The sequence below is a fragment of the Neoarius graeffei genome, chromosome 20 (genome assembly GCF_027579695.1).
Source record: "Neoarius graeffei isolate fNeoGra1 chromosome 20, fNeoGra1.pri, whole genome shotgun sequence".
NCBI lineage: Eukaryota > Metazoa > Chordata > Actinopteri > Siluriformes > Ariidae > Neoarius > Neoarius graeffei.
The window spans coordinates 57,897,759-57,921,697 of record NC_083588.1 but is presented as its reverse complement, the minus strand read 5'-3'; the positions used below and the strand labels follow the sequence as shown (position 1 = coordinate 57,921,697).

Below are 23,939 nucleotides of genomic sequence, written 5' to 3'. Positions count from 1 at the left end.
CGTACTGGGCAAGAGCTGATATTTTCACTCCGCCAGCGTTAGATGCCGCACGAGGAGTTTTATCAGGAGGAAAACTGCTGCCGTTTCTCTTGAGATTTCCTCAGAGCACAGTTTGTGGTCTGCTTTGCTTCGAGTGCCATCATTAATCATGAAATACATCCAGATGGCTGTCATTTCGTGGAGTGTGCTCTTTAGTGCGACAACAAATCTCCTTAACGTGCATCGTATAATAATATGTGAGTGCAGCATCAATGCGTCCCTATTCATTATTTAAAAATAAATAAAATAAATAAAAAAATACAGCCCCTTATTTCTCCCCTTCATTCTACCTTTAGATCAAATTTCCAAACCAAATTAGGACACGACCACTGCTTCCCTCTTTCCCCAATCCATCATGCGGGTCATGGTTTATTCATGCATGTGACTGAGAGAGACACCGACTCTTATGTGTTTTGCATTACCATACAGCAGATAGACAGGAGCCAAACATACTTTCGGGTAAAGCAGCACAATGAGCTTCACCGTGACGATATTATTCAATCATTTCAGGTGATTTAAAAACTGGAGATTTGCCAGTTTGAGTGCTAATAACCAGCATGCTTTGCAGGAGAGGGGAGAAAAGTTGGCAGGGTGTTTATTTCTAAATACGCTCTCTCACACACTTGCATGCGTGCGCGCGCACAGGATGGTGAGTGTTCCTTTTTTTTTTTTATTTTAACCCTGGCAAGCCAAACACCTGAACCTCCCACCCCCTCACCGCTGAGACACTCTCACACACACACACTCACACAATCCACGTGGAAATACCACACCCACATTACCACGTGTACGGTCACTTCACAAGAGTGGACACAAGCAAACCGACAGAGCGGCTCAGAGGCGGAGGAAGAGGGAGGGGAAATGGGCAGAGATTCAGGCTCATTCTGCAGGCTATTCAAAAAAAAAAAAAACCCCATCATGGGAGCGGTAAAAGGCAGAGAAGAGTTCAAAGCCAATCCAATCAGAGGACCCAAAATCTCATGTTCACAGCCAATCAAAAATCAAGAAACACCCTCGTCATGGCAGCCAGAAACGCTGACAAATATGACGACTCTATCGAGGGTGAACGAAAAAAAAACAAAACAAAAACAACAAGACTGTCATTGGTCCTACTGTGAGGTACACGATTGCTGATTTTTAATCTGGGGTGAGTTTGGAATCATAGCGCTGGCATTCTGGCAGAGAAAGTTTAGTGATTGTAAGCTTACAGGAGGGAACTAAGAGAGGCCGTTAAGCTACATCGTCTTTTTTTTTTTTTTGCAAAACACACACACACACACACGTATACAGACACAAAAAAAGGGCAGGGGAGGTTCCTACAAACCTTACCTACAAAACAAAAAAAAAGAAAAAAACAAAAACAAGAGCAAAAAAAGAAAGAAGAGTAAAAAAAACCAGTCAATACAATGGAAACTCAAAGCATCGGGAGACAATTCATTACAGTGACAGGAGAGTACGTGTGTGTGTGGTGAGGTTATGTTCTCAACAGAAGGTTCCATGAGGACTTAAAGCCAACTTCCATCTTCCAGAGTCTCCGTATAGCAGTACAATAAATCTTTCACGCCACGTAAAACACTGACAATGCCATTTAACATGCAACATAAAGCACAGCGGCTGATTTCTCCTTCCTGTCAACATGTCCGACGAGTAACATACGATCGTACTTCTTATCCACTTATAGTTACGTTTAATGTTGTGGAACATCAAAAGGGTATTATGAAAGATTAAGAAAGGAGTTCTTTGCTCGCAATAGACGTCACTTCCGGTCATGATCCGCCTCATTAAGTATTCAGATTTCCAGCTGACGGTCAGGAATCGTATTTGTTTACAGTCACTTCGCAGTAGTTTGTGTTTCGCCTCCAAATATGCCAGATTGCTGCTCTGCTATTTTCATGTTCAAACTGATCAAATCGACCAAAAAAAAAAAAAAAAAAAGATATTACAGGATACCAAAAGTCGTCGTGTACAAGGGTGAAAGACCGAAAAATCTCTCGCAAACCTTTCACTGCGTTTGAAAGGAATCAAGAGTCTGCATGCCCGTGTTTGTGGCGATCGTTCTTTTACATTTTGGATGTCGTAAAACAAACCGTTGATAAAATGATGAAACTAGCGCTATGTTCAGACTGCAACCTGAAACGACCCATATCCGATTTGTTGTGAAATCCGATTTTTTTTGTTAAGCCGTTCACATTACCAATTATATGAGACTTGTATGCGATCTCCAATATGAACGGAAAACGACCCAAAAGTGTCCCGCATGCGCAAATTGACACGTAATAAGCACATCTACGTAATACGTAAAAAAAAAAAAAAAAGCGCACTCTTCAAGTTTGCAAGTAAAGCGTGGAGATGAGGCGAGACCTGGCGATGTGGTTTTTGTGGCGGCGGCGGAACTCGCACAATAATCTGATTAACGTGGGCAGCAGACTAATGAGACCGAAGGTGTCAAATTACTGGAAATTTCCAGAACAATCTTGTAATACAGGATGATTTAACATCCAGGTCCCTACCAAATCCACCATTAGCTTGATCAATTCTATAAAAGTCTATTTAAATTCTGAAAACTGTACAAATGTTGTTGTTTTCCACCAAAGAGGCGGGATTAGCCAACGCAGAATAGTGGCGTTTGTCTCTTGTTGATGACGTGTAGGTCGCATGAATGCGACCTGTCCGGTCAGACTGCAGTCGCATGTGAAAATAACGGATATGCATCGGATTTAGGACCACATATCCAAGCGGCCTGGGTCGCATGTGAAAAAATCGGATCCGTGTCGTTCAGATTGTCAATAACAAATCGGATACAGGTCGCATATGGGCAAAAACATCGGATATGGGTCGTTTCAGGGTGCAGTCTGAACGTAGTCTAGTTTGTCAGTCAGCCTTGAATGAAACCTGATAGTTTTTTTTTTCAGGTTGTAAACCTGAGCTACGTTTGATATGTCATGAAATAAAATGGAAGTTATCGTTGCAAAAATGCGTCCAAGCGGCTCCGACTCGAATCACAGACAACACTTCGGCTTGTGTTTCGTTACTCAGCCTCGCTGTCCTTTAGAAGTCTTATTCCAATGTCATGAATCCAGCCACAAATGAAAAAGTTACAGGCTTCAAGACTTGTGAAAGCTTTCATTTGATTCTTCGTGTAAAACCATCTTTGGACTCCCAGATAATCGGAAATGTCCGGAAACCGCATATTTGGAAAGTTGATGAAATCGGTTGAAAAGTCTGTCTTTAAGCTGTAGGGGTACGATCCATCACATAACTATACTTAATTTGCACTAGCGCAAATTGTAGGGGTGTTCACATGGCAACTTTTACTCGGGTGTAGCACCGGGGCTGCCCCGGTAGAGCGTTCACACGGTACAAAGTTATACCGGTGTAGCCCCTGAAAGCTGCTTAAACCGGTGCAAATCTAACCCTGCTCGGGAGGTGGTTTAAGAAATTTACTCCGGAGTAAATGCTAGTTTGCGGGGCAGCACTGATAAAAGGGGTGTTCACATGGCACCTGTTTGCATCGATGCTGCACCGATGTATTTTGTTGCGATATATCTTACACCGGTGTAAATTTTGTGGAGCGTTCACATGTCACAAACCTGCTTACTAAAGAGAAGCGTGTTAGCACCGGTGCAGCCCCGCTTGCGTTCACACGGCAGTTTTTGCGAGCGTGCTATACGATAGTAATAATGCGGAAATGAAATATGCGCATGCGTGAAAATGTACTTCCTTTTCCCGGTTGTCATGGCATCACCAAGCGCCGGGAAAACAACGTGGATGAAGACACCAGTGTTGCCAGATACTGCTGACGGTTTCCAGCCCAAAATATGTTCAAATCCGCTAAAATGCACTTAAAACCGTCCAATCTGGCAACACTGGAAGACACGCAGTTCTGTTGTTGTTGATATTCGCCATTTTGAAAGCGCACAATACCAGGATGCAAATTATGCAATGCCCGTATGTAATCAACTCTCCTCACGCGTAGCGAGTCTACCCCTGTAGCGTTCAGACGGCCCATTTTATAATCGGTGCTGCCCCGCAAACTAGCATTTACTCCGGAGTAAATTTCTTAAACCACCTCCCGAGCAGGGTTAGATTTGCACCGGTTTAAGCAGCTTTCAGGGGCTACACCGGGATAACTTTGTACCGTGTGAACGCTCTACCGGGGCAGCCCCGGTGCTACACCGGAGTAAAAGTTGCCGTGTGAACACCCCTATAAAATGGGCCGTCTGAACGCTACAGGGGTAGACTCGCTACGCGTGAGGAGAGTTGATTACATACGGGCATTGCATAATTTGCATCCTGGTATTTTGCGCTTCCAAAATGGCGAATATCAACAACAACAGAACTGCGTGTCTTCCAGTGTTGCCAGATTGGGCGGTTTTAAGTGCATTTTGGCGGATTTGAACATATTTTGGTCTGGAAACCGTCAGCAGTACCTGGCAACACTGGTGTCTTCATCCACGTTGTTTTCCTGGTGCTTGGTGATGCCATGACAACCGGGAAAAGGAAGTACATTTTCACGCATGCGCTTATTTCATTTCTGCATTACCACCATCGTATAGCACGGTCGCAAAAACTGCCGTGTGAACGCAAGCGGGGCTGCACCGGTGCTAACACGCTTCTCTCTAGTAAGCAGGTTTGTGACGTGTGAAAGCTCCACAAAATTTACACCGGTGTAAGATATATCGCAACAAAATACATCGGTGCAGCATCGATGCAAACAGGTGCCATGTGAACACCCCTTGTTACTCAGAATCTTTGTACTTTCTTCTTCTTATCCTCCTAACGGTTTTTAGGATGACATTTCTCAAACAATAATCACCAAATTTCACATGAAGAATACCTCTGGGCTGAATTACGTTGCTGTGACTTTTGGTGCTGATCTGGATCACTGATCTGGAACGATGCAAGAAAAACAGGCTTTATTTTCCCCCCCAATCACTTATAACTGAAAAAAATAATCATGAAAATTTAGGTTTTTTTTTTTTTTTTAATTTTGTTCAGGGTGACACTTTTCCTTGATCTTCAACTGACAAAAGTCAGCTAGTGCAAATTACTGTGACTTTAGTCCCAATCTAGTTTTTCTTGATTTTTCTCTTGCTTCTAGTCCGTTCAGTCAGATGTAGAATGTTTTCCACAAGATGACTGACGCATATTTGGCTTGGACGCCATCTCTGATTGTTGCCCGTCACTGGGAAACCGGCAATGAACCAGGAGGCAAACAAAGAATTACCGCCTCACTACATTCAGGGTCACATGTCAAGAAGTTGGTACTTAGCAGTTTTTCCTTGTAACTCACAAAAGAGGAGCCTGCGGGTCCGAATCCATTGAGCAATACCATAACTAAGAGTCCAAACATGCAAGCTTAGGAAGAATGAAGCAATTTATTCCCAGCATTACCAGGAACCGCACTTTCCCTTTCCCACGAGGACATGAAGCTAATCAATTTCTCTTCGTCTCATCCACAGTTATGGAACACACGCCGAACTTTTCCGAGCCTTTCGCTGCAGCGGATATGATAATGCTGCAATAAAACCAAAACCCGAAAACACTCCCATTACATTGTTGTGGTGCTTCTTCTTGTTTTTTTTTTTTTAAATACTAAAGAATAACTAATTTACAAACAAACAATCTCTGCTCCTACCACGGCTTCATTCTTCCTAGAGAAGAAAAGATGCACGCTGAAAGATCTATATACTGTAAATCTGATGCGCCACAAAATTTTAACCTGGCACATTCATAAAGAAGAGTGCAGCGCTTGTAATTCATGATCCGCCAAACTGCTCGAAAGCGAAAGTACAAGACGATGTAAACGTAGCATATGTATTGGAGTTTGCCACTCGCAACAGCTGATCAACAGAGGGTGTTTTTGTGCTCTTGGGTAACACAAGCACCCACACATTTGTCATACTAAGCACAGATTAGAAGGTTAGACCACGCAGTAGCCTTGCAAAAGCAGAAGCACGCACGCACACACACTACACCTGTTTGAGGAAATGAGCTTGCTCATCGCTTCTTTGTAAATCTGTGTCGAAACTCAAAGGCGCATTTCATTTCACAGACGATTTATACATTACGCATTAAGTCCAATGATAAGATGACGCTTTAATTTAAAAAAATAAATAAAATATGTAAATCTTTCAGTGAAAATTTTCATTTTGACAGTTTAACTCTTTCAATTTAATGTTCAGAACTAAAAGCTACTGAAGGAGTTTTATAGAAAATTAATGCACTTAATCCAAACCACAAGCCAACTGCCTGCTGCACCACACACATCGGCTGATGATTAACACGAGGTGTGGATGACGGAATCTTTTCAGAATCAGGAACAGAGTTGTGTGGAAACACCGGCAATCAAACAAAATAAAATGCAGTACAAAGCGCTCATATAAAACTCCTGCTAGCACAAGAAGCAGGGATCCCAGCAGTAATTGAAAAAAATAGAGGAATGTAAGAAACTATCAGCAGGGGTCAAGGGGGCTGTAAGCCCCTTGCGGGGTGCAGGGGCAGCGCCCCTGCTGGGGGTACAAGGGGCTTTGCCCCCTGAAGCTGTTGAGATTTTAACATTTAAAGATGCTATAGAACACATTTTTTACATAGATTTAACATAGAAAAGCAACAGAATTTAACAATAATGTGTATCTATTTGATGCCATATTTTATAATCAATGACATAAGTGGCAAAAAAATTTTTTTTTATAAAAATTAGATGAAAATGTAGCTTTGAAGAATATACTTCTAACCCAGACACTGTTCCGCTATCTCTTTTATGCAGGATATCTTTTTTCCACGACATATTGAATTAAAGTTCATCGCATTAGAAACAAAAGCACGAACGGAGTTAAAACACGTTTTCTAGCAAATGGGCGCAGCCATATTGTTTTCTCGTTCTATCGCGTACAGTCTCGCGGTATTTAAATCAATTTAACTTCCGAGTGTTCCCGAATGTCAACGAGAACAAACGAAGCTGACAAAAACAATCGCTAAACAAGCAAACCAAATCAGAACGCATTCTGCTGGTCATTTTACTTAAACAAATTTTTAACGGATATACAAGAGATTTAAAAAAAAAAAAAAAAAAAAAAAAAAAAAGCACACAGAAAAATAGCGGAATTCCACTAAATAGCGGACGTCTGGGATCCCTGAAGAAGATATCAGCTCAACGTTAAAGACGATATCCGGACACAACACTGACTAGATGGGCTAACAATTTTCTAAATCTTGTAACGATATATCATGCAACAATAAATCACAAGACAGGTGTACGACGATTTGAATTGATGAAATTAAAAAAAAAAAAAAAAAAAGCCGTGATTATCATCATCAGGCTACGTAGTCGCTTAGGTTTTCCCTTGCTGTAATTGTGCTGTTTAGACAGCAGATGGCAGAATACCATACATTAGTATAAATACGTAGGTGATTATAGGAAATCACGTGCGCCAGTTGGTCGCGAGATTCGGACTGTTTTTTTTTTTTTTTTTATAATCGCCTCGAGCGACTCAGCAAAACGGCGGTCAATCGCTTCGTCCCTGTAACTGAGGAAGAATTACAAATTATGAAAGAAAACGCTGTTCCTAAAAAGCACTAAAGATGCTCCGAAGTTTGGTCAAAAAATATTCAAAGCTAAGGTGGAATTGGGATTTATTTCATCCATTTCAATACAAAGGATTTTACACGAGTCGCCGTAGATAAGTCACAAGTCTGCGTGCATGACATTCGCAGGCTGCTTTTAAAGTCTGAAAAAAATTATTTTTTAAAGACAATTTTAAAAAAAATGTATTTCAAAATCACGGAGTATTTATACTAAAAAATTACCCATCTCAGGCTCAGTGAATATCGGTGAATAATAACCTCGACTTTGTCTTATTATTCACCGATGTTCACTTCACGTTTGGCAAAACAGCAGGAATACACGTGACTTCAACACAGGCGGAAGTAACAGCTCTCATACTGCAAAAATGCACAAAAAAAAAGATCTAAAATAAGAGCTTTTGTGCAAAAACAGAAAATCAGTGCCCTCTTTTTGCACTCTGTCAAAAGCTAAATAAATAAAAGAAAAATAGAGGTAGTAAAACGTCCATTAAGTTTTAAGAAAAGGCCTAATTTGTTAACTTTTTTCCCCATTTTAATAAAAGGAATATTTTGGTTAATAGGCTATTATATACATTTACTCCAGCTTTTACAACATTTTACATCTTTTAGTGATAACATTTTCCATATTTTTTTTTCCCCCAAACACCATCATGGGAAAATTGAATCGTGAATCAAATGAATTGTTACACGCCCATTTCTGTCAAGGTTGAAAATACAAAATGTGCCATGTTATCATATTTCCCTTGGTCCGTATTAATGCCCTTCCCTCACAAAACAGCTCACCATGCATTATTACATTAGCTATATTTCAGCCAAATCAATAAGGTGTCCAGGCAAACAAATGTCTCCGTGAGACTCGATGAGAACTTTTACTTGCCTGATAGGCCAGCGAAATGTAGAATTTCCTCACCCCACTCAAAACACGAGCACTGAGGCTTCAACCTATACGAGTTTAACAAGACCAATCAGATTTTGGAAAAAAAAAAAAATCAAAATGACAGCCCTTATTTGTTTATATGAACATTGTGCCAATTTGTACATCTCATCAGGACTTGGATGTTTTCAATTAGCAAAAGGCATAATAAACTTGTCCTGGGTTTGTGCAAGCTGATGATTGTTTAAAGGCCCTGGCCTCGGTGTCCAATTGCTGAATAGACACACTGTCTGCCAGCGATGACATCATTACTGAGGCAAGCAAGGACACGAGAACGCCATTTTGAGCTGTGGGATTTCCATACGCAAACTTAGCTCGAATCTCAAACCTCAGCAAATGCTGGAGGGAAAAAACACACAAGCTTTTGAAACAATCCACTCTATTTTCTCCACTCGTGCAAATTTGAATTATTACTTCAGATACATTATGGTTTGACTGGAAGTAATGAACGATCATCACGAATCATTTCGGTGTTGGTGTCCAGGCAAGTGAACGAGTGGCAGAATCCTTGATCTGAAGCAGGTGTTGACGACGACGTGGCAGAATGTGAAACCTCGACTATATAAAGTCATGTTTGCTGGTGACTGCATGTAATTCGAGATCTTTTATCTCTGCACAGGGTCCTCCATGTATGGTTTGGAGGAGAGACGAAGAGTTATGCAGTATCTATTCAGAGCTACTGTTTCATAAACATCTGACAAAGCGTTCCTAAACTCGGGTCAGAGAAGTGGTCTTGTTCCTTCCTAATCTTCCTGTGCTGGTGAAATAACAGCCATCACTTTCACAGCATCCAGTCACAACCAGTAGAACAGCTATACACTTTATATTCTCAGCTGGAACCAGTTTCAATTCCCCCCCCCTTAGTGGTACCTTTTTGACTTCTTGTTTTAAAAAAAAAAAAAAAAAACCCATCCACTACTGAAATGCGGAGGAGAACCATCTAGGCCAGACCTGGGCATTTTACGGCCCGCGGGCCGCATTACGGCCCTTTGGTTCATTCTGACCGGCCCGCGTAAGGTTAATTAGAAATTACAAAATAAACGTATTTTCTAATTTTACCTCATGCATGGACTGAATGTGCATTGCTTTTATTTTGAAGTTGTGTTCAACAAAAACGCAATGAGCGCGACATGAACATGACATCCCACGAAACCTAATTCCGCGATAACTACTTCCGTAATTTGTCCAGACCAACCACAAACTTGTACGTCATCCTTCAAACGGTCCAGCCAATCACATAGTGTGACGTCACCAGCAAGCGCCGGAGCCCGAGCCGATCTGATACCTACACCGAATCGACACGGTATCATTATTATAATATGATATATCTTGCTTGATATTTGGAGTAGAAAGACAATATTGTCATGTCTTTATTGTGTTTTGGGGTGAATGTGACTGGGGGGGGAAAAAAAAAAAAAAGGTACAAACGTTCACATTTTGTTAACCATTGTTTTGGGGAATTTGACTGAATAAATGACATTTTTTTGTAAGGCAACCTCGTTTTTTCCAGACTCTTACCAGCTTGTAAAAAAAAAAATTTATTTACTACTTTATATAAAGAAATACAATTAATATTACGCAGAATTTAGTTCAGCCTTTTGGTCCGGCCCTCCACAAAATTTTCTGTTTCTCATGTGGCCTCATGGAAAAAATAATTGCCTACCCCGATCTAGGCCTTCAGAGAAGGTCCAAACATATCAGCATTTCAAATGTTATATTTAATTTCTTTCATGATAATTATTCTCATTTTCTAATCAGAAATGAAAGGGTTACCGTCCAGAAAACATTAAAAGAGTGTTATCCAATGAGATGATTTTTTTTGTTTGTTACACCTTCTAGGCTGAGAAGAGTTTAGAGCTGCTCACTCATTGGTTAGGACTTCATTGTTGGGACAGAAGGCCATAGCAGTGTATGTTTATACAGGAAGTGACAGATGAATTAACCAATCAGATTTTGATTTATAGTCGGCGGGACCAAAAAATTTTAAAAATCACCTTTGGCCTTCTCGAAGGCCAACGCGAGCTTAAAGGGGAAGAAAGGGCAATATATAACAATAAAACACACATTGACAAACATTCAAGACTTACAAAAGTTTTTTGTTCTAAGGTTGGAAAGTTATAGTGTTTTGAAAGTAGCTCGAGCAAACTATTTCCGCAGTTTGAACAGCCCGCCATGATATTAATTTTATCCAATCAGAATGCACGTTCATTTTCTCTGCATAACACTCATGACGTATGTATGTGCCCAGCTGTGTTGGCTCATTGAGGTTGGGAATAGCACGTGTGAATCGGAAAGTAGGATGAATTGTAAGTGATCGGCCACACAATGCCACAGTGTGTTGCTTTCGGGTGTATTAACAGGACCGATGGAAAGCATAACGATCCTCCAGACGTGTCTTTTCACTCGTTTCCGCTGAAAAACGAGCTTTCTTCTCTTCTTTCGTCATCACCGGAGTCGAGAGTACCTCTCCTAGGTTCAAACTGGTACCCTTCTAAGCCATAGCCTGCTTGCAGTGTGTCTTGCGGGATCTCTTCGTACGATTTGACAGAGCTGTCGCTTTCAGTTGATGCGCCCGACGCCATAATTACACGCTTCTCTCCTAGTGCAGTGGGTAGGGCTGACGTCACGGTCTTTTAAAAATGGCGACTCTTGTGCGGTTTAGCGTACCGACTGTTATATTTACAATTACCAAGATATTTCGTTGGTTTCTAGTACATAAATTTGATAGAATACGTTACTTTGTCACATCAGCAACCGTATATATTGCCCTTTCTTCCCCTTTAACCGTGACTCGGCGCAGTCAGCGCAGCAGTGAAGTCAGTTTCCAGCCGGTGTAGCATTCATCAGTAGTGTTCGCGAATGCTAATAAAGCAAATCAGTGCTATTGAGAGCTACAGGCTAACGACCGAGAAACTAATACCCTGTCCACACTAGGGATTTTGTACTGATACGAAACTACTTTCGTACCGCAACACCAGTCCACACTAGCAACTATACCGGTACTGTAGCGGTATGACTGTATCGGTACGAAACCAACAAATGTATGGGTTTCGTACCGGTACAGTATCGGTACTGTAGCGCTTCGCTGTAGTGTGGACAGATGAAGCGGCTCTGTATCGATACAAATATAACGCGCAAAGTCACACACCTCAATCGATGTCTTCGCTGAAAAAAATCGTGAAGAACGGAGATTCGTTTTCTTTGTTTCTTTCTCAACTGCCTCGCGCGTTTTATACGATTGGACTGAATAAATGACCGCCAGAAATACAGACTGTACACTGACAACAAAAAGCGCACACACGTTGTTTCATCCGCCATATTCTCGGAAGGAAGTTACTCGGTAACCATGGAAACATTTCGCGCACGCGCATTTCAACTACCGTGAAAGAAAACCGCAAACATTTCTCGCTAGTGTGGACAGATGCACTAAACTGTACCGGTATACTTTGTATCAATACAGTTATACCACTATCGTACCGGTATATATGTGAACACAGCTTTAGATTTCTGTCTCCAGACTCTTCTTCCACGCTGCACGCTCACGACAGTATTTTTCACTCGGACTTGCGTATTCATTTCCCTGTGTAATTTACGGAGTTACTTTTAAAATCAACATCGACAGCTACACACAACAGAGCGACCCGGCAGCCTGCCGCTAACCCTTTACAAAATCCTTTACCCTGTTGTTTTTTTGGTGTCTGGCTAAGTTTTAGCTCAGCTCTGATAGCAACGGTTTGCTACTGCTGAAACATTATCTTCGTTTAAGTCCGAGGAATATGCCTTCATTCCTTCATGGAAGCAAGCAGCCAGCCAATGCTATCGCTTGCTTGCATCTCAAAGCAGCTGCTTATTCTTAGAGACGAGGACATGCTGTATATACATGTGTGTGAGTGAGAGAGAGAGACGCATTCTCATGTCCCTCCTATTAGCATACATACATGAGCCTTGCAACCAGTGAACAGCTCCATGCTAACGAAGGATGATTTACATTCGATTTTCAAGAGAAAAGGAGACAGAAAAGCTGGGAAGGGAGTTAAAAAAAAAAAAAGAGGAACAAGAGAGAAAAAATAAAGACTGAGAAACGAGGATATTTTGGATCAGATAATATCTTTCCTTCATGATCTAACCCGGAGATTTCTTATGCGTTTGGGTCCTTTTGTACATCGCAAACCAGCATCATTTTCTGCTTCAGTTTGATCAGTGCTGTAGGTCAAAACACATCCTGAGAGGCTTTTAATTTTTCCCTTATTCATTCACCCCACCGCCGTCCTCTTGCTTCCTTCCTCCTGTTTATCCTGCCATCAGCTTCTTTCTCACGTCATTACCAGCAAGTTATTCCCACAAGCAAAGACCTGACAAATCCTCGCCCCGCTACATCGGCTGAGCATTTATACACGAAAAATAACCGGCTACGCAAACGACTCCTCCACAGGAATGTAGAATGAGATCGGAAAAGGGTGTGAAGGTAATGAAAATATATGTATTAAATTATAAAACCACGTATAAGAGAGAAGAGAAGAGGATTTGGTGTGTGTGTGGTTCCTTACCCTGCATCGTTTTGCCAAGGCCTTGTCCCAGCTTCCAGCCATGTTTCTGAAGTAGCCGATGGCCGATATTATCCTAGTGGGAGGAAAAAAAGAAAAAAAAAAAAGGGAAGAAAAACCAAAAATATTCCAATAATAAGAAGCGCTTTTCACACCCTCACATTCTCTCTCTCTCTCACACACACACGACACAAGCACACCTGGCAGTAAGACTACTTTACGAAAATTCTTGACTCTCCTCTTGAGCTTTATCATAATCTTCTAATTCTTTAAAAATCAGAACTCCTTGTCAGAGAAAGGAAAGAAAGAGAGACAGGAAAAGTGGAACAAGGAATGAGAGAACGAGTAAAAGGACAAGTCACAGGGTTCTCTGCTGTTAAAGTACCCTAAATGATCGTGGTTTGAGTGGGTGGGGGGGGAGTGGGTTGTGTTACCATTATAAGAATGCTCTCAGCTAAACTAAACAAACAAGGGGTGAGAATTTTTCTTCAAGTGCTCGCTCTAAAGCCTAAACACAGTAAATGAGGCATTTTTCATTCACCAAAAACAGTGGACTTAAAAACAGCCAGCACACAAACTGTAAGGGCGGAATTTAAAAAAAAAAAAAAAGAAAGAAAAAGCTCTGAGTCGACTGATTCACCTTCAGCCTCAGAGTAAGGAAAGGGGAACGCACGGTTATATATGTGCAGTTGCATACATACATACATAAGCCGCTTCGGAGAGAGAGATTAATACACAAACGACTAGGAGCAAACAAACGAAAGAAGAAGAAAAAAAAATAAATAAATAGAAGCAATACAACATAACTTCCACAAGCTTTTCTGTGAGTTCACCATGACAACAGAACCACCACGAAACACACAGTATGCAGCCAACAAGAGAGTGAGACAGACAGAAAGCAAGAAAAAGAAAGAAATGGAAAGAGAGACAGAGAGAGAGAAAGAAAGAAACAGAGGCCTCAGGTTACCATTCGGAGGCCCGTTGTATGTGCACGTGTGTGTGCGTGGGAGAAACAAACAAAACAAAAAAAAGGAGAGAGAAAGTGTCGGGATAAGATACTGTTCTAACACTTGATATTGGGAAACAAATTAAAATGCAAACACTTTACGTCAACCATTACGTCAAACTACAATCAAGCCACAAAATTGTGCTAATCATTCCAAGCACATTGAAATGGAAAAATGAAAAGCTACAAACAAAAAAAATAATCATATGAGAAACATGAACCAAAAAAAAAAAAAAGAGAGGTGATTACCAAAACCATAAACCAGCATGCAGCTTTTTGTTAAAACCACTTTAACAAAAAGGAGACGGCGGTGTTAGTACGGAGCGTATACGGAGCGTATACAGGGAGGAAAAGGGACCCGTGAATGACGGTTAGAGATGAGAGCAGGCACAGGTGATGAGGACGAGGCAACGCACAAGCTTCTCTAAACTGAGGACACAGGCGAGGAGAAAGGCAAAGGGACGGGGTTAGATAACCGCAGCAGGCTGAGCCATGAGAGAGAGAGAGAGAGAGAGAGAGAGGGGGGGGGGGGGTGTCTCTGAACCAAGAACAAAAGTTAGTGCATGATGATTGGGTGGACATGGTCACCAGCTCAAAACACGCCTCTGCGTCGTCAGCACCGTTTCACATAAATATCACCGATACCGAGTCTAGCTGAGGTCAAGTCTGTTCAAAATTGCAATTGGTTAAACGTGTCCGGATGATTTCAGAAATACAGATTTGCTCGGCTAATCCTGTCCTACACGCCCTTTATGGCTGAGGATACCCAGGCACTTTCTCCAAATATGTCTGGATCAAATTACAAGCTCGAGAAAAAGGAAAGGGAGAGAGAGAGAGAGAGAGAGAGGGGGGAGCTGGGAAGATTTCCCATTATAGATCTACGCTGCAGCCTTTCAAGAAAGGGGACTAACAGAGACTATGACGGACCGAATCGCTAACGAGTTAACATCCTGCCATCAAGACCAAATCTTCCTGCATTTATGCATTCGGTGTACAGAAGGAAGACCGGCATCGTGGCACCTTTTTTTCTTTGATCAGCTGTGCACACGTGCTTGCAGCAAGCCCTGCCCAAACGGCCTGCAATGCAGTAGCTCTGCAGCGCAGCGCACACACACACACACGATGCCGTCAGTAGGACAGGAACAGCATTTGAAATAGGAGAGGGCAAAAATGACCTCACATTACCTCTCAATCCCTAATCCAATCGAAGGAAGAAAAGGCTGATGTAAATTTCTGAGTAGCCAATCAGGAGTTAGGCACTGACGAGCAGATGTTTCGCGATGTGACCGGGATGAGCGAGGCGGGTTTTGGGCGGATGAACAGATGAATGCGCTAAAATAAAAACAGACAGATGAGAAGCGACAACGCCAAAGAGTCCAACAGCAGTGCAAGTGGAGTGAAAACATGTCCATACGAACCTGGCTTTTAAACCCTGGCCTGTCAAAAGAACAGTCAAACGTCACACAAAACGGAAGAAAAAACGGCCAGACTCTACATCTCTCTACTATTCACACTGACTTAAGATTTTATAAGCTAGTGCAAATGGGTTTTGGTTTTTTTTTCCCCCACTACATTATGACAGTGACAGTGTCAGACATACACAAACCCACTGTCAGTCTGTAGTTGTACAGATAAAAAGAAAAAAAAAAAAAAAAAAGGGAAAATAAATAAAAAGGACAAAATGTTATATTGTCCAAACAGGTACACTCCGACAAAGATGGAGTGTTTGGTGGAGACAGAGAGAGGGAGGTGTGCAATGTGCTGCTAATAACTCAGAGAGAGGGGAAGTGGGGAGAAAGGAACAAGGGGGGGTTTTAGGAAACTGAAACAACGGGGGGAGACACGACATGGCAGCAGGTGTGTTCCTGGAACTTTAAAAAGCTGTGTGTGTGTGGTGTGTGTGTGTGTTAATCCACCTGGTTCAACATGGCTTCTTGGTTCAGTAATCATTACAGGATCAACATTACAGGTTACATCAAAAAAAAAATTTTTAAATAAATAAATAAGAGGACCACATTTGTCAAAACTCAAGGAGCTAAACGTGGCCCCCTATTTCACCTGGCTCATGGGAGCTCAACGCTGAAACTTTAAAACGCTTAAAGTGCATATTCTGGACCAAATTCGTGGTTTTTTTTTTTTATATGAAAGTATGTCCCTTTACACACTCATCCAGAAGGGTAATTTTTGCACAAGGCCGTCTGTCTACAGCAGAAAAAAAAAAATAAAACAACAAAACGCATCTGGAAAAATCCCAAGGGAGTCTGGAGCCAGATTCGTGACGTTGGCTGCGAGAGCTTTGCACGGTTTCAGTGCACAGCCTGTGTAGACCAAACCAAGCGCCCCCATTTCTCTCTCATTGTCCGGTCTTTTGGAAAACGATGAGTACTAATCCCATCAAGATCGGTGCTGCTACACCCTCCGACGATACATCTGTTAACCATTTTAATAATTACGCGATAACGTTGAAGAAGAAATTTGCAGAAAACCACCAGGTCGTTTTCTCATAAACAAACCAGCGCTGACGTAGGATTCAGAGGGAGGCGTCCCGCACGCGACGTCACGAAAATCAATGTTTGCCGGGAAATCCAAACGGCAAGTTTTTTCAGAGGCGGACCAATTCGCCTCAAATGGCTTGATTTCAACTGAATTTTTGTGGTATTGCGCAAGGTTTAAAAAAAAAAAAAAAAAAGGCAGAATGTTACAGATATTTGACCAAAGTTTAATATAAAATAAGAGAATTACATTGATCTTGCTCCTGAATTCACCCGCAATATGCACTTCAACATCGACTCTGATGCCTCTCGATGATTAACTGCAAATCCCCAAGAAAACGATAAATACGTCGAGGGATTTAAAAAAAAAAAAGTGCAAAGACAAAAGAAACGACAGACGAAGGGCATATGCTCTTAGCAAGGATAAGCTTGTGAGGGTTAAAACGATATAAACTGAAATCTCTCATCATTTGACATTTAGAAAACAGTTGTATATTTAAAAAATAAATAAGCAAGCAGCATGGTTCAATTCTCAAATCTGATTGGTCAGAAGGTGTGCATTATTTATTGTAACGGCACGGCTCGAACAGTGACCTAATTCATCTCTACGAGAGAGAAACTGGAACAGTTCCAGTCTTATGAGCAGGCGCCACAAACAGACCACCTCGCTGACAGGAACAGAGCGTTGGATCGTTCTGGTCTGCATAAAGATGGATGAATCCCCCCCTCCCCCTTCCAAAAGTCGAACAAGGAAGTGGTCGTATGCTTGCGGCTCTCGCTCTCTGGTAATACTCTTCTTCTATTACGTTACCATTTCTATAGGAACAGCTCATACACAGGGATTTGTATGATGGGCGCTCCATGTCATAGAAATGATAAAACAAACTGATTTTTTTAAAAAGTAAATAAATAAATAAATAAAACCTACACACATTGCTTAAGAAAGCATTTATTTAACGTTTAGAGAAGGATTCTCGAGCGTCAGCGCTTTGTAACAGTCACGGTGCTTTGCAAATTCTCTCAGTACGGGAAAACCACCCCATATGATGAGAACGTGAATAAAAGCATCTCCGTTCGTTTGTGCACACAAAATAAACACTAGCTTCATGAACGGGGTGCTGAGTGATGCATCACGCGTCAAGAAAATAACGTTTATTATTATTATTAGACATACAGGACACTTTTTCAATGGAATAAAAACGTGTTCTGTTCCCCTCTAGTGGGTTCCGTTCATTTGGTTTGATAGCATGCAATATCGTTAGTATATCGTGTATCCTACGTGTATTACATCACTCTACTCACCCAATGGAGAACAAGCGTTGAATATGGTTTATGATACTGCATGGTCGTCAAGACAACATGACGTCACACGTCAGTGCTGAGACGAATATTCAATGAGAGAGTTTTCTGCTGCGCATGCGCAGAAGCATTTCTTTGTTCGCCGGGAAAGAGAAAGACGCGTTGAACGCCCGAAAGGCTCACAAAACTTCATTAGGTATTCTTCATGCATATTTACGTGGAAAAAAAAAAAAAACTAACGGACACAGAAACTGGAAAAGAGACACGTCGGAGATGCTAAACTTCCGCGCTAGCGAGCGACTGTGACAAACAAACATGGCCGCCAGGCTTGCTTCGTTTCGTTAAATATGGAAGATTTTGAGAGAATTTTGAAAGAGAAAGGCGCGGTGAACACCCGAACAACTACCAAAACTTCATTAGATATTTTTCATGCATATTTACAAGAGAAAAACATACCAACGGACATCAAGAAACTGGAAAAAAAAAAGAGCAATAGCTCAAATACTGTTAAAATTCTACTTAGAAGTGAAGGAAAGTGATGGAGACTTAAATTAAGTTGGATCAGAATCATCATTGGATATTGGTGAGTTAACCCAGTTCTTAAAGGGATAGTTCGGGATTTTTGACATGAATCTATATGGTATCCCCGTCAGCAGTGTCGTGCATCCACACTGACTTACCCCCGACAGTGTTCTGTGAGCCTAGATATTGTACAGTGTTGGTCAGTGCACAAGTAGTTCCGGCAGGTTTCCTGGGGTCTGCGAAGTAACACGTTTTTCTTCTCAAAACAGCTCCTGTTCGAATGAGTGATTTATTAGCATAACAAAACCCTTGTAGTCCAAAAAGTCACACCTTGTAATTGCTTGGGGCTACTTTCTCTCAATAGCGATCAGTGCGCGCTGTCACTGTTAACAGTTGTGTGCGAGCTAGCCAACAACTTTCAGCAGCAAATTGCTTTCCTCCTCAGTATACAAGTGCGCTTCCATGGCAGGGAAAAAGAAACTACCACTGCTGCCTATGTAGTGCCCTATTTATACAAATAGGAGTCATTCAGGATTCAGCCATGACACGGAGCAAAAACATGGCTGAATCCTGAATGACTCCTATTTGTATAAATAGGGCACTACATAGGCAGCAGTGGTAGTTTCTTTTTCCCTGCCATGGAAGCGCACTTGTATACTGAGGAGGAAAGCAATTTGCTGCTGAAAGTTGTTGGCTAGCTCGCACACAACTGTTAACAGTGACAGCGCGCACTGATCGCTATTGAGAGAAAGTAGCCCCAAGCAATTACAAGGTGTGACTTTTTGGACTACAAGGGTTTTGTTATGCTAATAAATCACTCATTCGAACAGGAGCTGTTTTGAGAAGAAAAACGTGTTACTTTGCAGACCCCAGGAAACCTGCCGGAACTACTTGTGCACTGACCAACACTGTACAATATCTAGGCTCACAGAACACTGTCGGGGGTAAGTCAGTGTGGATGCACGACACTGCTGACGGGGATACCATATAGATTCATGTCAAAAATCCCGAACTATCCCTTTAACTTTTCATAAAATCTATAATTGTTCCATTGAATGTATTATAATAATAATAAGACGACGACGACTGGCTTTTTTTCACGGTACATCAGATATATTCCAAATCAGCTACTTGCTCAATATCATGCTACCTGATAATGGAATATATCTGATAGACCACTCAACGCCAGCCAATATTATTTAAATAACTGAAGAAATCATGAAGCACACATGTTTATCTTGCGTGCCCAAACGAATCAGACATGTCTGGAGTCATTCGGGCGTTAATGGGGTGCTGGGTCATGAAAACCGTGTTAAAACAGTGAACGGTTAACTTAAACTGAGCACAATTTTTTTTTTTTTTTTTTTTTTACATTTTGCATGCACAAACAAATCAAAATACTTTTATTCACATGCCCATTATATCGGCTGCCAGCTTCACGGAGGTCATGGGAAAGCCTTTAGGACAGAGAAGTTTAGGCTTTTAGGTTTCTCTGGAAAACGAAACGGAAAGCAAGTGAAAACAGGAACGAACTTGCGTCTTCGACATAGTTTGATTTCATACAACATGAAATCTTAATATTAAAACGTGCAATATATTCATTAATAAATGAAACACTGGAATTGTTGGTAAAATCGCTGTGGAATAACACTTTAGACCTTTAGAAAATAACGCACACAAAGAAAAAAAAAACTTCAACAAAAGAGTAAATTCTCTAACCCTCTCTCTCATACATATAAATAATAAAAAAAAAAAAAAAGATACTGGTTTCCTCTGTGCACCATTTATTTTAGTCTAAAACGTCCCAAATTGGCACGTCCTGATGGACAGGGCAGGTCCAGCTCCAGTATGTAGTTTCCAGAGCAGATAGAAAATAACTTCTGACCTTTCCTCTACAGAACATTCTTGGATTCAGCTTTCACACTACGGGTGTGTGTGTGTCTCTTGATCTGAACTCGGACACTTTGCATTTGTACTCTGAGTGCCAGAATTACATTTTACTATTAAATATTTTCATTAAAATAAAAATAAAAAAATTAATTAAGATCCAAAGTTTTATTTTAGTTCCCTTGCACAAGTCAACTTCAGTCCGATTCAAAGCACCAGGACTTGGCATCACATTCACCCCTTGACATCAAGGGGCCAATGACACGCAGTGTTTAAATACCGATAAAGTTTCTCGGACGAGTGTCAAAACGACTTTCCAGCCTCATGCGAGCTCTGTCACCAAGACTGACTCTTATGAGATGCCTGGAAACACTCGGACAAAATGTTGGAATTATCCGTCAACCATCTCTTAAATTATTAAAAAGTCAATTAATCAATCAAGTCCTTTCAAAACGTGCTGATTCAGAGAACGTGAGGCTGTGTGGGGCATCTTTGCACGGAAACAGGGCTGTGTGCAGTCCTTTAAAGTGCCTCAGATTCCCTAAACCAGTCACAATTAAAAATAAAAATGAAGCCGTGTGTGTGTGTGTACTCTGATAGAGACAGAGAGAAAGGAGGAGGTGCAGATACCTGAAATTAACCAGTTTGTGTGTGTGTGTGTGTGTGTGTACACGAGATCTAAGACAGTAGCTGCCCAGTGCACATCTCCCAGGTTTGTGAAGTTATTGGTGACAAACATAAGAGAGAGGGTTATATAACTGGAGATGAGATATAAGTATGACTGCTATCAAGATAACACATGCAAAAGAAAAAAAAATGTTAGAAAAAAAAGATAAAAGCGTCAAATAGAGAAAAAAAAAAAAAAAGAGTTGAATAAAAATATTCCAATTTAAGAACCACAGACCTCTAACTGCCTACAGATCACACACAATGTGCGGCATAAGAGGGGCGCAGAGAAGCAAGACTAGGACACACACACACACACGAGCGTTTGAGGATGGCCGTCACTGTCGCACTAGTGCTGGCGCTCCCTGCTGTGGTTCCAGGTTCCAGAGCAGGACACTATGTTCAGTGTGCGAACGTGCAGATTAGACTAACTGATCGGGCCAAACTCAGAACGGAGTCCTTATTAGGTCTGGGTTTAGAACACAGCGACCGTCATCACACCAGACACTGCAGAGTCTCTGCATCATTCCTTCTGTGTGTGAGTTTATATATTAGATATGGGGTGTGTGTGTGTGATGACTCTGCTGTCTGCGTCCCTCCATAGACAATAGCGCAGGAGCATGAATCTGTTCAGTGAGGCAGCTGCCAGGCCACATCTCTGTTCTCTCGCTCTCTCTGCCATCCACTCGAACCGCAACATAAGAGCATCAACTTGCATTTTCGCTTTTAGAGATATCGGCTGCCGGCGGTTTTATTTAAAAAAATAAAATAATCGGTACTGAGTGCTATTTACCGGCTGTTTCCTAGTACAGGAACAATAATATGAACATAAACGCACTGTTTTAGTGAGTAAAGAAATCCTTTAATTCAGGTATGGCGGAAAGAACACTGAACGGAGTTTTTAAAAATATATATTAAAAAAAAAAAAAAAAAGGTAGCATCTCAGAGCGCAGGGGGTTATTTCATGACCCCCGATTAGGCCGGGGTCCGCCGAGGCCCCCAGAAACCAAATTTCACAGAAGCTCAGAGATGCAATCTCAGCCATTTTGAGCTACTTTTTTGAGGAAAATAAATGCAAGGTTTAATGACAGTATCAGGCTTTCGTCTAAACCGGGGAACAGGGGCGCTGCGCCCTCTTACCGAAATGCCGATTGAACCCCAAGTCACACTTAGGCCATGCACTTATATGCTACTGCACAACATGCAATCTTTCTCAAAACGATCTTTTCTCTGTGAAAACATCCCAGCAACACCACGTGACAATGTGTCTGATCATCAAATACGTTATAATTACTCCAAAAATATTCCAATCATAGTAGATACACCGCCAGACGGTGCAAAAACAATCCGAATTGGCGTTTTCCAGACTGAGGCGCCATGTTGTTTACTCGTCGCGGCTGCTCTCGCGAGATTTGACATGGGTTACATACAAGGTCGGCTGACTTGTAGAGCGAGATTTCCCGAGACTGAATGACCTTTCACCCACCGGCGCGGGAGCATTTGACAGAAGTGGTTCGCGAGTTGTTTTTGTTGACACTTGGGCATTTAAAGACGTCATCCTGCGGCACGAAGAGGAAGAAAGCCAAAGACTGTCCGGAACAGAATAAGATTACTACTTTCTTTTTCAATGTTGACAGACAATTTGTTACAATTTCCCTCTCAGATAGCCTCAGAATGTCCCATTGGAGCCTCAGTTTTTCAAAGGCTTCGCACGGCGGGGGGGGGGGGGGGGGGAGACAACCGGCACCATCCCCCCCCCCGCTTTGCTCCCTCGCCATGGTGAGCGCCCTCATACTAGATTTTTCTAGAAAAAACCCTGGACAGTATAAGCTCAATTATCCAAACTCTCTTTAACCAGTAGGATGTTCAGATAAAAGGGGTTCGGGTAACTGAGCTTGTACTGTAACAGTATTTCAGTCGTTTCATCATGATCAAAAAAAAAAAAATCTTTTGTCTTTGACTGACTTATGTATTAGTCTTTCAATAACAAAACTAAGACTGTATTTACTTCCTGGACTGTGCACCGGTCTAATTCTTGGGTTTCACGCAACGTCACAGCCGCCTCATTAGTTATTCAAACCTTTAGCTGGTGGTCTACCAAAGCTTAGGCCCACTTTACACGGGGACGGTCTGAAACAAAAAAGTCCGTTTTCGTTCTCACTTTTTTCCGCGTCTACACGACTGTTTTCAAGGAGGAAACCTGCGTCTATACGGTGACGCATAAATGTGTGGAATTCAATTGGATGTGCATGCCAGGCGGCTAGGCGGTGCTGTGAAAGACCTCCGCACGCATGCGCAACGTCTTCCGTCTTGTCTGATCTGTACATCTGCGCCGCGAAAACTTTGACTACTCTGGCTATGGTAAGTAAGAAAGTAAGTAAAAAAGTAAGAGCATACTATACCCGCCTCTGTTCATTAACGGTATATGTGCGGATTCGGTATAGATGTTCGAAGGACTCCTGGACGTTTATTAAAGCTGCCAGAGCAGCTTGAAGGTCGGTTGGATCGATGTAATAAGACATGCTCTTACTTTTTTACTTACTTTCTTACTTCCCGGGCTGGCATGTACAGTATATGACATATGTATGACGTAAACGCGTACCCGACGTGAGCAGATCCGAGCAGAGTTTGGCGTATTGGGTAGTTTAGACGGATATGCAACGGGGGGTGTTTTTAACTTATCCACTCTGGAAGGCGTTTTCAATTTTTTCCGTTTTTCAGCCTCGGAAACGCCGTCCCCGTGTAGACGAAAGGCACTTCCGATAAAATATTTAGTCGTTTTTACCCGACAGCGTCCTCGTGTAAATGGGCCCTCAGTTGACCAAAAAAAAAAAAAAGGTGTTTGTACGGAGAAGGTTCATTGCTCACATGAAAAACGCCTTACGCTTGCGTTGGTTTAGGTTCTTCGAATCAATCAAACCATGAAACTGATAAGTTTCTTCAGGGTTCCGCGTGAACTAATT

The 23,939-nt window shown here is 41.7% G+C and overlaps 1 protein-coding gene across 5 annotated transcripts in view; it reads right to left on the bottom strand.

Moving 5' to 3' along the window:
* gpatch8 (G patch domain containing 8) overlaps window positions 1-23,939 on the bottom strand; it is an 82,459-nt gene that overhangs the window by 18,108 nt on the left and 40,412 nt on the right. For 3 of the 5 annotated variants that reach the window (XM_060902056.1, XM_060902057.1, XM_060902054.1), the window contains 2 exons: window positions 15,529-15,547; window positions 13,108-13,180 (listed from right to left, as the gene is read on the bottom strand). In XM_060902056.1, the coding sequence (XP_060758039.1) occupies window positions 13,108-13,114 (7 nt within the window). In that variant the 5' untranslated portion in view covers window positions 13,115-13,180; window positions 15,529-15,547. The remainder of the gene's footprint in view (window positions 1-13,107; window positions 13,181-15,528; window positions 15,548-23,939) is intronic. The other 2 variants (XM_060902052.1, XM_060902053.1) reach the window with 1 other exon arrangement.